Source organism: Molossus molossus, unplaced genomic scaffold, assembly GCF_014108415.1.
Source record: "Molossus molossus isolate mMolMol1 unplaced genomic scaffold, mMolMol1.p scaffold_m16_p_5, whole genome shotgun sequence".
In the NCBI taxonomy this organism is placed as follows: domain Eukaryota; kingdom Metazoa; phylum Chordata; class Mammalia; order Chiroptera; family Molossidae; genus Molossus; species Molossus molossus.
Genome location: NW_023425388.1, coordinates 49,711,290 through 49,726,657, shown reverse-complemented (window position 1 = coordinate 49,726,657; position 15,368 = coordinate 49,711,290). Strand labels below are relative to the sequence as shown.

Genomic DNA, 15,368 nt, shown 5'->3' with positions numbered 1-15,368 from the left:
ATTGTTTTATAGGCCAGAATATGGTCTATCTTGGTCAATGTTCCATATACTCTTGAGAACAATGTGTATTCTGCTGCTCTAATTGATATACAAATGTCAACTAGGTCTAAGTGGTTAAGAGCGGTCTGCAGAAATCTGCCTTTGTCCTTATTTTTGTTCCTCTGGCTACTTTTAAACTTTTCTGTTAATCGTGGATTTTGAGCAATTATGATGTGACTTGTAGTTTTCGTAATGTTTTCTGAGTTTGGAGTTATTTATCTGTCCAATTCGGAAAAATTTCAGTCAATATTTCTTCAAATATTTTTTTCTGCTCTGATTCTTTTTTTCAGAACTTGAAAGTGTCCCACAGCAGATTATTCTAGAGCTGATACTGTGGTTTATTTTCTCTCTCTCTCTTTAGTCTAAAATGTTTCATTCTGGATAGTCTGTATCACTATGTCTTCAAATTCACTAATCTATTTTCTGTTTTGGTGTCCTTGTCTGCTAATTCCAATACCCATGTCATACCTGGGTTTCATTTTCCAATTTCTTCACATACTTTATCAGTTTCGATTCAATGTCACACACTGTAAACTTAACACTGTTGGGATCTGAATATTTTTGTATACCTAAAAGTATTTTTAAGCTTTGTTTTGGGATGCAGTTAAATTATAAAAACAGTTCAATCCTTTCAGGTCTTGCTTTCAAGATTTGTAAGGCATGACTGAAACTAATTGTTTTAGTTTAGTCTAGGCCTAATGGTTTCCCACTACTGAGTACCTCTGCGTGCTGTCTTTACTCAATGTTCTGTGAATTACGATGCCTTCTAGTCTCCACTGGTGGGAAAGACACGATTGTTGGCCCTGTGTGACTGTGAGTGTTAGTCCTGCCAATCCTTTCCGGTGGTTCTCTCCTCGCCTTTGGGAGTTTCATCAGATCATGCTTGAGGGTGGCCTTCTGTACAGCTCCCGAATTCTCTCGTTACCTGCCCTGCAAACTCTAGCCATCTTGGTCTCTCTTGACTTGTAGCTTCATCTCCTTAAATCAATAGTATGCTGGAAAATGCTTGGGATCGTCCTTCCTGTGCTACTGCCTGGAAACTCTCTCAAAACATTAAGCTGCAGCAAATGGGGCTCACCTTATTTCCTGTCTCTTAGGAATCACTGTCTTTTATTGATGATATCCAGTTTTTTGAAAACTACTATTTCATATATTTTGTCCATTTTTTGGTTGTTTCAAGCAGGAGGGTAAATCCAGTCTCTGTCACTCCATCTTCTTGGCCAGCAGTGGAATTCCTCCTTCCTTAACTTTTCTTTACACTAGAAATATTTATTGAGCAGCTATTACATACTATGTGCCTCTTGGCTAAGTGATGGTGATAGAGTACTAGACAAAGTATAGTCTTATCTCCAAGGTCCTTCTGTACTAATAGGAAAAAAAAAATTCTGTTCCTTAGATATTTCCTAAAACTCCATTTTTGACCTGCTTTTCTCACTAATTCACTTTCTCCTAAAGTTCATCAAGTTTCAAGAATTTAACTACCACTTCTATGCGGATGATTTCCGACTATAAATGTACTTCTTACCTCTCCCTCTAAACTCCAGTCTTGTATTCTCCCACTGCTCATTGTTAGCCATGAAACTGATATAAGGGGATTACCTGGGTTCTTCTGGTATTCCCCTACATCTATTTTATTTTTAATATGTTTTTTAAATTGATTTTTTAGAGGGAGAGAGAGATAGAAACATAGATGTGATAGAGAAACAGCCATGGATCAAATGCCTCCTGCTCATCCCCCTACTGGGGATCAAGCCCAAAACCCAGGCATGTGCCCTGACTGGGAACTGAACTGGGACCTCTCAGTCCATTTCCCCTACATCTAAACGGTCAAAAAGTCAAGTGGATTCTGTCAACTAAGTAATTTCCAAATCCATTTCTGCTATCCATTCTATGTAACTCAATTAACAAACTTTGAGAGTACCTATTACATTCCATTTATCTCTATGCCTTCAGCCTTGATCCCTTCCAATTTATTCTGTATAACACAGGCTGAGTGATCTTTCTAAAGAGAAACCTCATTCCATTATTCCTCTGCTTAAAATCCTTTGATGATAATTTAATGATTTAAAAATAAAATCCAAAGTCCTTATCGTGGTTTACAAACAATTAAGGACACAATTCCCCGTCTGTCTCAAATTTTAGCTCCTGACTCACCTTTATTCTTGTCCTATGTTCTAAGAATACTTACACAAAACTCCCCAAATTTATCATGTCTTACCTCAAATTCTTTGTGTATATAGTTCACTCTCTTTAGAACAGTCCTATTTCCTTTTTTCCCTGTTCCCTTTAGGTTCTTTAAGATTCAGTTCAGACATCTCCTCCAGAAAATCTTTCCAAATTCCCCAGTCTGTTTCAAATACATATTTATACTGGTACTCCTTTGGCAATATATATTCAGAACCTAACTCATTCCAATGTACTCAAAATACATAATTATTGTAAAGGTATGGGGGTGTTTCAAGGATTCAGGCAAAGGAGTGCAGGTAAGCCTCGAGAACTATAATGAGGAACTCAAATGCCGTTGGGATTTTCTCTCCATGTCTCCTCTCCCAGTGTCTTGAGTCCTCTCCTTGAGTATCTTCCCTCTTCTCTGTGCATCTTGTCTGTTCTACTCTGTGTGTCTGCTTCATTCTCTTTCTCTCTGTAGATTAACTTTCTTTACTAGTTTAGTCCATATGATGGAAAAGTAGTCACTGTTACCTCCTGAACATTGCTACCTTATATAAACCAGAGGCCTGAAGAGGGACTTATTTATCTTTCTCAAGTTCAGTTTTAAAATTTCCAGTAAAAGACAATGACTGGCCCTGTTTAGCCCAGTTGTCTACCTTGTCAGTCAGCTAGAGTGGGGGCAGGGTCACGCCTTCACATGGCTGTTCCTGTCGTAATCTTGAGGGACTAAAGCAGAGGGATGTAAAAGTGGGAATGACCCTAAATGGAGCTCAGAACACATAGCCTTAAAGGTAGCCACTACTACTTGATTAGAGCTCCATGAATAGTTATATCAGAACATTTCTTATCTCTCTTATAAGAGCTCCTTTAGGGTGAGAACTGTGCCTTTTATCCACATAGGTAATGACCAAACAGGGTAACATATAATTAAAAAATGAACTAATAATAAACTCTTCAAAAGACCAGGGACTGAAGCAAATGAAAAAGCTTATATAAAATAATGGGAGAGAGCATAAATTAGGAGGTAACAGACTATACTTGAGTTTCAGCCTCTGTCAACAGATATGTTTATAGTAGCCCCACCTACCTCAAGAGATTATGAGTTTTAAATGAGATAATATCTGTGAAAGCACCTTGAAAAAAATAAAAATCTATATGCAAATAGAAGGTAGCATTATTATTACAGTAATCACAAATGTGTAAATAAAAAATGTAAGAACTAGCATACCCTCCTGATTAGTGGAAGTTAACAACCACTGAGGGTAGAAAATAAGAATACAATTACAATGAATGCCAGTAAAACTCAAAATGAAGTGAAGATTTTCAAATATCAAAATCCTTCAAAAATAGGAATTTTAAAATACAGAGTAAAAAAACATGCTTTTGCCAAGGGTAAATTAGATTTTTATTTATTATAATTTATGTATCGGAAAGTGTGGTTAAAGCTCAACATAAAGCAAAATGCATACGCTGAAAGAGAAGCCACTTTTAACTTTAGGGTTTCATTATTTTTTTTCTAATCTACTTGGTGAACTCAAGTATTCCTGGCCTATGGAGATATTACTTTATATGTGATTAAAAACCTATGACTAATGCATTTTTAAATGAATATAAGAGAAGTAGTCTTTATCAAAGAATTATTCAACACACGACAAGGATCAAATGAGATAAAATGTGTCGAGACTTCTAAATGATAAGGTACAATGTGATGAGAGACTACTGAATGCAACAGCCTTTATCAGCAAAGGCCCAGATGCTTAATACCAGATGGAAAGAAGAGCTTGGAAAGTCTCAGAAGAGAGCTGACAGGGACATTCTTGGTTGGATAAAAATAATTTGAAAATTATAAAGACCAATGGCATCATATTACTGTCAGGTGTGTGTGTGTGTGTGTGTGTGTGTGTGTGTGTCTACACTGCATGGAGTGAAGAAAAACAAAATGGACCCTAAGGATAATTCTTGCTGTTTCCCTAAGAATGTTCACATATTTCTCTAAAAACATATCTTAATGCACTTTTAGTATTCTCCTTTTGATGAAGTTGGAATGGTTCAGGCCTTTTTGCTGAAGAAAACAGGCTGGAATGATGTTTCCTACAAGAGCTCTAGACATAAGCCAGCTAGAATCTAGAATAGGGGATGAGTTTTGGACATAAAGAAAGCTTTAGGATGAGTTAGAAAACATAAGTAACAACCAATAATTAAGAAATGCCTAGCCCTGGCCGGTTTGGCTCAGCGGTTAGAGCGTCGGCCTGCGGTCCTGAGAGACCCGGGTTCGGTTCCCGCTAAGGGCGTGTACCTCGGTTGCAGTTTGTCCCCGGCCCTGGTCGGTTGTGTGGGTGGCAGCCACTCGATGTGTCCCTTTCACGTCGATGTTTCTCTCTCTCTCTCTGTTCCTCTCTCTCCCTTCCACTCTACCTGAACAAAAAATGGAAAAATGTCCTCGGGTGAGGATAAAAAAAAAAAAAAAAAAAAAAGAAATGCCTATATTAACATAATTTCTAGGTTATCTTTTTTTATATATATATATATATAAGGGATAATGATGATTATGGAAGTAATGGTGATTCTCTCCCAGTTAGCACACCAATAGGAAGCTTGTGCATCTAAATGCCAAGGTAACTGAAAATCTGAAGGTTGCAAGTGTGTGCCAAGCAAACCCATACCATGGAGGAGTCAGGATGAGAGTCATAAGTCAGATATTTAGCTCGTGCCAAAAATTAGCTGCAATATGCTTCAGATATATTTAAACATTAGCTTGATTTGCTGTTACTTATATATAACTAAATAGTAGTTAAACTTGATCAACAGTGAATGTTTCCCCACTTTTAACTCACCTGCAAGATTCTTTGCAAGATTGAAGGAAGGGCAATGAAGGCTGCCATGCTGTTCAGAACTTGCATGGTCAAAGATTTCAGAGCTGTTGTAGTAAAATGTTGATATGAAGGTTAGTTTGAAATAAGAGTTTTTGTTTTTTTCTACAAGTCAGTGGAAAATAGATTTATATAGCTTCCTAAAAACTTAGCTAACCAAGGGAAGTTTGATATTTTTACTGAAAAGCTACTAGTTTTCAAGACAAATGAGGTTACTGTGCCATGGAAAGCACTGAATAGGTAAGACGAAATCAACACTATAATATAATTTCATTAGGATCATATTATAATAAGACTATGATGTTGGGAAAAGGTATCACGATGTCCGTTTTTAGCAGATAAAACTCGGGTGACAGTACTGATGGCTCTGATGGCCTTACCTTCTGAGTGGCGGTGAGGTGCAGCTGAACTGGACAGCTTCTGAGGGGCCATCATTGCCTCCAGCAGTGGAAACCAGAGTGCCTGCAATGTCCGAGCAAACCAAAGGAAAACAAAAGTGCTCTGTTATTTTTAAGAATAAGTAACATCAGCACATAGTGTTTTATGGGTTGAAATGTACTTCTCACATACACTTGTTGATAAAAGTTAAAAAAAGAAAAGAGTGGTTAGAGTGTCGGCCCGTGGACCAATGAGTCGCAGGTTTGATTCTAGTCGAGGGCATGCGCGTACCTCAGTTGCGATTTGTCCTGGGCCCTGGTTGGGGTCTTGCAGGAGGCAGCCACTCAATGTGTTCCTTTCACATCGATGTTTCTCTCTCTCTCTTCCTCTCTCTCCCTCCCACTGTATCTGAACAAAATGGAAAAATGTCCTCAGGTGAGGATTAAAAAAAAAGATGGAATACCTGACTAGGAAAAGAAAAGACAATAAAAAGCAAGGACCACAGCTAAAACAGATATCTCTACCATGCACCCTGGGAAAACAAGGAAGCTGAAGTTAAGCAATTTTTGGTGTCTCAGGAGAGGGTGGGTTTAAAGGAGCCAGGCAGAGCCTCCTGCTAGGTTATTATATACTCTGGAACAAATGTATCACTGACAAAGTCTAAATACCCTATGTACCGCAGAAGGGAGCAGAGAACCTCCACAGCTACCTTTCCCCATTTCTCTTTGGCTGTGTCAAGCAAGATAAACAAATAAAGGTTATCCAGAGTTTTTTTTCCTATATCGGCATTATTTTATATTCCCTTAGTGATCACAGACCAAGAAGTGGAAGTAACATTATATCAATGAACATTTCCATCCACATCATGAGATAAGTTGATAGGTCTATCATTTATTTATTCCTATTGGGCAGTATATTAAATGCTTTAGATACATTTTCTCATTTCAGTCTCATAATAACCTTATACAGTGAGCATTATCTTCACTTAAGAAAATGAGGTTTAGAAAACTTAATTAACTTGCCAAAGATCACACTGCCAGTAGATTGGTAGTATGACTCCCAATTCTGTGCTCTTCTTAAGCCTTAACAAATATCTTCATCATCAGAAATCAAATGAATACATCTTAAAAACTTCAAACATGTTTTCAGTTGGATAATGATTTACAAAGACCTTCACTCAGTATCTAGGAGAAACCTATTCCTGTAAACATCCAGGTGGCAGAGCAGGACAAGAATAGTTATTTTCAGAAGAGGGCATGTTCTGCACCCCATCTGACACGGTAGAGCTCATGTGGTAGTGGAGATAAAGGAGCCTGTTAAGGGGACAGGTTCAGGGTCAAGTGACTTTCCTACTGGGCGACCTCCCACTGAGGAGCTCTACTAGAAAGCCCTTATCTGCCCTCCTATGAGGTTTTCTAAGGCCAGGGTTTTATCCCGCTGACTTTTTATGTATTTCTTCAAGTTCTTAAGATACTGGCTTTAACTATGTTAATATACTAGCAATTCCTTAAACAACTTTTTTTTTTTTGGTACGTGCCCTTAGCGGGAACTGAACCTGGGACTATCTGGTCCGCAGGCCAATGTTCCAACCGCTGAGCCAAACCGGCCAGGGCATACTAGCAATTTTTTATTTTATTGAAATTTTCATTTATTTTATCCAGTACTCATGAACTTTAATCTCGTATTTTTTCCTTTCTTTTTTTTTAAATTGAGGTAACATTAGTTAATAACATTATATAAAGTTCAGGTGTACAACACTATAATTCTATATCTGTATACTCTATTGTATGCTTACTACCAAAAGTCTAGTTTCCATCTGTCACTATATATTTCACCCCATTTACTCATTTTGCCCCCCCTTCCCCTTCCCCTTACAGACATCCAATCTGTTGTCTGTATCTATGAGTTTGTTTTGTTCGTTACTTTTTTATTAAAAGCTCACCTTTTGGTTGCCTATTTTAACTTGCTTTTTACAACCATATCATTTATTTCTGTGCATTTTATGGTATTTTAATTTAATTATATATGGCATACCTAATTTTTACTCTTTAGTTTTTATATTATATTTAGAAACTTTATTTAGAAATTTCCTTATTTAATCCAGACAATTTAGAAGAATCACTCTTTAAAATGTTATCTTATTCTTGATTTATAAATGGCAGACCGGGGAAGCAAAGCTAGAGACAATAGTCATGGGATGTATATTAAATGCTTTAGATAGGAGAGTTGTTCTTCTTCAATTATATCTCCACACTAACCCTAAATATACGATAAACATCTTTTAAATATTTTACTTTTCTTGCTCTTCAATACTGATTCTTAAAAATTTTTTACTTGGATAACTAAAAACCCACAGGCTAAAATAACAATCCATGACAGTGACAATCCTAAACCCTGAGAACAACACAACTAAACTGGAATTACTTGCCCTGGCCGGTTTGGCTCAGCGGTTAGAGCGTCGGCCTGCGGTCCGGAGAGACCCAGGTTCGGTTCCCGCTAAGGGCACGTACCTCGGTTGCAGTTTGTCCCCGGCTCTGGTCAGTCATGCAGGTGGCAGCCACTCGATGTGTCCCTTCACATCGATGTTTCTCTCTCTCTCTGTTCCTCTCTCCCCCTCCTACTCTGCCTGAACAAAAAATGGAAAAATGTCCTCGGGTGAGGATAAAAAAATAAATAAATAAATAAACTGGAATTACTTTCCCCTGTGAAATAATAATAAACAGCTTTCTTTCCAGGGAATTACATGCATAACAAAGCCCTATTCTTTGTCATATCTAATCAGCAGACACTGACATGGCAGCATAAATAAACAGACATACAAAGATAGGACAGGTAGAAATTCTGCTTGGAAAATGACTGTCAACCTAACTTTCCTGTGGTTAAACTTTAAGAAAATACTCCACAATATTATATTTTCTGAAGAAACTGTTAGAAAGAGATTTTATAGACAGTCCACTATCAAACTTTTGGATACTTCAACTTTTCTAGTTAGTTTAGGGTCTGCAGCAATAGCTCTTGTTCTCACTCTCTCCAAAACAAAACAAAGCAAAGAAAAACAAGGCAAAACAACTACTAAAATCCCCCAAACTTAAAGTTTGGTATTATATAAATGCAGTCTAGTATTTTCACAAAAATACTATTTACATAAAAACCAACATTCAAATATTTTTGTTATTATGAAATTTTTTCAGAAATGAAGCAAAAACTAGTTGTTGGGGGTAGAGAGTGGTGTGAGGTGTGTGTGTGTGTGTGAGAGAGAGAGAGGGAGAGACAGACTGTCATAGACAAACTTCTCTTATATGTAGCCAGAAAATGGTATAATTATAATCTTAGAGAGGTAAAAATTTCAAAAAATAAAAAGAAGTGTAACATCTAATATCTTTATTAAACAAATTCCAATCTCAGACACTTTTTGACAAAAAGAGAATTTCCCTTTTGCCACATCAAAGGAAACCTTGTTCCTGTCTCTGATTAAGAGACACAGAGTTGAAACAGAGTCAGAATAATCCCTAGAGTTCTGGAGGCATGGATTTTATATCTAATTCTACCATTAATACATGTGAATCTGGACATAGTTCAGCTTATGTGAACCTGAACAGCTCTATTTATAAAACATAATTGTCATTTTCCCTTAAAATTTCCATGAGAAGAAGAGTATCAAATAGATATTAGAGAAGGGATAGAAGGGTTGAAAAATAAAAAAAGGCTTAGTATCAAATATGTATAAACACAGCTTTAACAATTTTACCCTTTTGTGTTTTTCTATCAAAATATAACCATGTTGCCCTGGCTGGTTTGGCTCAGTGGTTAGAGTGTGGGCCTGCAGTCCTGAGAGACATGGGTTCGGTTCCTGTAAGGGCATGTACCTCGGTTGCAGTTCGTCCCGGCCCTGGTTGGGTCGTGTGGGTGGCAACCACTCGATGTGTCCTTTTCACATCGATGTTTCTCTCTCTCTCTCTCCCTCCCACTCTATCTGAACAAAAAATGGAAAATGTCTTCGGGTAAGGAATAAAAAGAAATATATATAAAACCATGTCCAAATTATAGCCAGCTAACCACAAGATAAATGAAAATAAAAACTTAGGATGGAAAAATCATGGCAAAAAGCCTGGTGTGAAGCCCATTATTCATTTGAATAAAGATGATGGATTCAGAAAAGAATGTATTATTAAACTTAATAAAGTAAAATTACATAACTAATTAATTAAGATGGTTGGAGAAGAGAGGTTAGCGAAAGTGAGTTCATGCGAATTTCCTTACTGGCTTGGAATCAGATATTGTAAAAACTGAAATGTAATTACAAACATAATAATTCTAATCTATTGCAGTTCAGATGTTTTTAAACTTCAGTGAGATTTATTAAGAGGTAGTATGGTGAAGAAATATTTGAAAATCAGCAATTCCTCAGTTTTACATATGCTTCCTAGATGAGATTGAATTCTACATCTATTTTTTAAAGCATTATTTGATCCAATTTTTCTAAAATTATGTTAACTTAGGCAGATAAAAAATATCTAGAGTGATATTCACCAAATTATAATGATGGTTATTTCTGGATTATAGGATGGACACAAAGTAATTTTTTTTGTAACATCCTTCAGTATAAATTGCAGGATTTAAAAAAAAGTGATGGGTAGTTAATCTTTCACACAAAATTTTTTTTATAAAGAAAAAATACCCACATATATTATGTAAATGTACTTGTTATACACAGCTCATATTCTAATGAGTTTTCAAAATTTATGACCTTAAAAAATCCTTGACAAAAACATAAAGGGGAAATTTACCCATCTCATAAGAACAGAAAACATATCAAGTTTATTATTTCCATTGTAGCATGTATGGCTAACTATACATGAAACAGTCACCCTTCTTCCCATTTCAGAAAACCAGGCAGTGGAAAGAAGCTGGTGGTGTCAAGCCAGAGGCCACAGCTGGAGGGGCAGGTGCCAGAGGAGTTATGCCGCACCACGCTGCCAACTTGACTTCTTAAAACTACTGCAGAATTTTGCTGTCAAGTCATATCTCGCTCGTCCCCTTAGCTTCTGCTTCACTGCTGTAACTCCCACCTGCGCAGGTACTCAAGTATTCCTCCTTCAGTTCTGTTCTTCCTTTTTGCAGTCTGGAATCTGTTATAGCCATGCTTCCAACCTGGGCTGCACAGTGGAATCATGTGGGAAATTTTACCTCATACTGATGACTGCATCACAGCCACAGAGACTTTAGTTTAATTGACCTGGGGTGCAATCTGAGTGCTGGGATTTTTCAGAGCTCCCCATGTGACTCTAAGGTGCAGCCAAGGTTGAGAACTACTATGTCAAAACCTTCTTTGACCTTTTCCAGCATTCTCTGTGTCCCTGAGGGTTTTCCTCTGGTTCTTCATGCTCACTTCCATCCATGGGGAATGGAAGAGATGATAAATGGTGACATGTCCACAATACCACTACACAGAATACACAAAATCTCAGTCCAACGAGAACAAGGACATCTAGTATTCACACACTTAAGTTTTGCAACACAGCCAAATCTAAGAATGTAAAGCTTTTTGTGTGAACAAAGAGGACAGACACTCCTCATAATAATGTTGGGAGTCTTTTACTCCTGGGAGAGCTAAACAGTGATTAAAATCAGTTAAATTGAATTCAGGTAGCTGAAAGGGCAATTAAAATAAAATTAATTCCTGGTTTCAGACAAGAACAGACTTTTAAATGCCTAAGTAGTCATTCTCCTACCTCTCTTTGCTGCTGGTTCAAATTATGTGAATTTCTCTGGCAAAGGGCAATTGTCTCTACCATGGTATCTTCAATATCCTTCAATGAGGGATCCTCTTTGGTATCTAGGTTCAGAAAAATTGTTAACATCACTTAAGAATGTATTAATGATAATCTCAAAGCTTCTGTAAAAATTGAAAAAAATTTTCTCTGTATACCCTTATTTTTTTTCTAGTATATAACCATCCATGAGAATTGATTATCAAGATTTAGTTGATTAAAAAACAAGTGATTCTTGCCCTGGTCAGTTTTTCTCAGTGGTTAGAGCGTCGGCCTGTGGTCCAGAGAGACCCGGGTTTGGTTCCCACTAAGGGCATGTACCTTGGTTGCAGTTTGTCTCCGGCCCTGGTTGGGTCGTGCGGGTGGCAGCCACTTGATGTGTCCCTTTCACGTTGATGTTTCTCTCTCTCTCTTCCTCTCTCTCCCTCCCACTCTATCTGAACAAAAAATGGAAAAATGCCCTAGGGTGAGAATAAAAAAAAATTTTTTTTAAAAAGAACAAAGAACAGGTGATTCTCTACAACAGTTTTCCATATCAATGTTTGACATTCATATGACATATAAAGCACACCAAAATTAGCATTTTTATATGCTTTAGCTATGGAAAATCCTCAATCATGTCTTTGTAGATCAGCGAAATTCTTTCACCTTTCTTGCTTTATCATTTCTTCCTCTGTCTCTTAAATGTGGGTATTCCTCCAAGAGACTATTTTAGGACCTTTCCTTTTCATTTTCAATAATTTCAGTCATTCTTATGACTGTAACTCACATCCTTGCTAATAACTTTCAAATATACAGCTCTAGCCCTATTCCTTTCATAATCTGCAGGTTGAATTTTCAACAGTCTCTAGACATCTTTGCATTGATGCCCTGAAATCACCTTGAACTTTATTATGTGCAAAACCCAAGACATTTTTCTCACTTTACATTTGTTCTCCCCCCTATATTTCCAAACTAAGTTCATGAAACCGTCATCGTTAAGTCAGCCAGTTTACAAAACTTCCATCACTGATGCCTCCCTCTTGTTTACCCACACATTCAAATAAGTTGCCCATTTTGTGACTTCTACTTCCACACTCTCACATGCCAACTACTTTACCCTAGCAGAGATCTTCATCACCTCATCTGCACTATTGTAAGCGCCTTTTAAGTCAACTTTTGGCTTCTAAATCTTGCCTCCCTCATTCTCTTTCATACTGTCACTAAAATTTTTTTTTAAGCACAAGTACAAACACATCATAAACCCATCCATAAAAACCATCAAAGACTTTTAATTTTAAGAACAAAATGTAGCAGTTGCAGCATCAGCTCATGAACCAAAGAGTTGTGGGTTTGATTTCCAGTCAAGGGCACATACCTCAATTGCAGGTTCGATCCCTGACCCCAGGGCCGATGTGCCTTTCTCACGTCAATGTTTTTTTTCTCTCTCTCCCTCCCCGCCTCCCTCCCACACTATCTAAGAATCAGTGGAAAAATATTCTTGGGTGAGGATTAACAACAACAACAAATAGTATTTAAAAAAAAAAAAAAAAGAATAAAATGTAAGGCCCTGGCTGGTGTGGTTCAGTTGGTTGAGCATTGTCCCATGCACCGAAGGGTCCATAGTTCAATTCCCAGTCAGAGCACATGCTTACTCTCTAGTAGCGGGTGTGCAGGAGTCAGCTGATGGGATGTTTCTCATCATCGATGCTTCTCTCTCTCTCTCTCTCTCTCTCTCTCTCTCTCTCTCTCCTTTCCACTGTCTCTAAAATAAATAAAAACATATTTAAAAAATAAATAAAAACAGAATGTAAGTAAACCTCTGACCCTAAGTAAACATAGTAAACACTCTAGCTCGCTCATCTTCTCATACTCTGTGCTCCCACATGAACAGATCATTCTCACTCCCTGAGGTGGCTGGCCAGACACTTCCAGGTTCATGTTCTTCTTGGTACAGAAGGCTCTTTCCTGCTTTTTGCCTTTCAAACTCCTATTCATCATTCCAATCTTAATTCTTCAAAGGTCACATCTTCCATAAAAGTACCTTTGATTCATCAGTCACAAATAGTTCTTTAATTTTCCACAATCCTTTGCCACTCTTACTGTACCTCTTTTATAATATTTGATTCTACCTGTACCAGACATTTTTATTTATATATCTGTCTCCTTCACAAGACTCTAGTTTTTTGGGTGAGGGCTGTGTTTTAGCTAGCAGAATGTACTGCAATTTGCAAATCCTCCAAAATTCTTAAGCATGCTGTCAAAATTGAATCTGAAAGTAAGTGGTGGGTATGAGACCACCATTGAGAAATTTATCTTCATGGGAATTAAAAAAACTGGTTTTTCTAGACATATCCCCTGCAAATTATTGTAGTGATTTGGGAAAATATTCTTCTTACTTTTCCCCTCAATCTTTCATGTAATCTCTGAAAAAATTATTCTCATAATACTAAATTAAAAAAGAAAAATTCATAAATGGAACAAACCTAATGTAGTCAAATTCACACATACAGACAGTATAAAAATAGTAATTAAATGTTTAGTAGAACTAAATATGGAAAAATCAGCCAAGTGTTTATTGAGGTTGTAAAAATAAATAATATACAGAGAATTAGGGTACTGGTATTTAGGGGACTATGTGGGCCAAGGGGTCCAAAAAATGTGTTGGTGCATTAAAGAGGCAGGACAATCCAAAAACCACCCATCGAGAGATTCTTTGAAGTTTGGGAGGGCTATTTTGAAAATGTCAAGTAATAGAAAAACAAATATTTCAATTCCAAAGTGGGCAAAGGATTTATTTATTTATTTATTTATTTTTATCTTCACCCGAGGACATTTTTCCAAATTTTGTACAGATAGAGTGGGAGAGAGAGAGAGGGAGAGAGAGAGAGAGAAACATCGACGTGAAAGGGACACATCGAGTGGCTGCCACCCGCACGACCAACCAGGGCCGGGGACAAACTGCAACCGAAGTACGTGCCCTTAGCGGGAACCGAACCCGGGTCTCTCCAGACCGCAGGCCGACGCTCTAACCACTGAGCCAAACTGGCCAGGGCCAAAGTGGGCAAAGGATTTAAATAGATATTTCTTCAGAGAATGGCCAATAAGCACATGGAAAAGATGCTCAACATTACTAATCATTAGGGAATTGCACAATGAGACACCATCAAGAAAATAGAAAATAACAATTGTTGGTGAGGATGTGGAGAAACTGAAACCCCTGTGCATTGCTGGTGGAAATGTAAAATAATACAGCCACTGTGGAACACATTATGGTGGCTCCTCAAAAAATTCAAAGTAGAATTACCATTTAATGCAGCAATCCTACTTCTGGGTATATACCAGAAGATATGAAAGCAAGGACTTGGAAAGATATATGTATACCCATGTTCATAGCAGCATTATTCATAATAGTCAAAAGTGGAAGTAACCCAAGTATCCACTGATCAATAAATGGATACAAAATGTGCTAGATACATAAATGGAATATTATTCAGACTTTAGAAAGAATGGAATTCTGATATGTGTTACAACATAGATAAATCTTGAAGACATTATGTTAAATGTAATAACTTAGACCCAAAAGGACAAAAACCATGTGGTTCCACTTATATAAGATACCAAGAGTAATCAAATTCAGAGTCAGAAAACGAATAGTGGTTGCCAAGGGCTGAGTGGGGAGGCAAGAATGGGGAGGAACTGTCTAATGGGTATAGAGTTTCAGTGTGGGAAGTTGAAAATTCTGGAGATGGATGGTGGTGATGCCTGCCTAACAATGTAAGTGTATTTAATGTCACTATACTGCATACTTAAAAATGGTTAAAATGGTGAACTTTGTGTAGCATATTTTACCATAATCTTATACAATAATTTTTTTAAATATCAAGTAATACAATGGTAATTATATATCTATCTGTGACAAAACCATTCAAGATGCTAAACTGTCAGGTTTTATTGCTTTATGCTAAAATTATATAAATTCAGCACAGAAACTCTAGTTATTACTTACTGATTAGAAGCTTTCTATCTTGTTGTTATTCAGCACATTATAGTAATTTTTAAGACCTCATTTATAACAACCAAATCATAACTACAAAAATATAACCAAAATTCAATACCAGTGAAGACTGCCTAATTTTCTGTATACTTAACTCCACTGATA

General features: G+C 37.1%; 1 protein-coding gene across 9 annotated transcripts in view; it reads right to left on the bottom strand.

Annotated features, from left to right (window-relative positions):
• VPS8 (VPS8 subunit of CORVET complex) overlaps window positions 1–15,368 on the bottom strand; it is a 268,778-nt gene that overhangs the window by 81,441 nt on the left and 171,969 nt on the right. For all 9 annotated transcript variants that reach the window (XM_036243939.1, XM_036243937.1, XM_036243938.1 and 6 more), the window contains 3 exons: window positions 11,189–11,292; window positions 5,459–5,540; window positions 5,043–5,125 (listed from right to left, as the gene is read on the bottom strand). In XM_036243939.1, coding sequence (XP_036099832.1) covers window positions 5,043–5,125; window positions 5,459–5,540; window positions 11,189–11,292 — 269 coding nt within the window. The remainder of the gene's footprint in view (window positions 1–5,042; window positions 5,126–5,458; window positions 5,541–11,188; window positions 11,293–15,368) is intronic.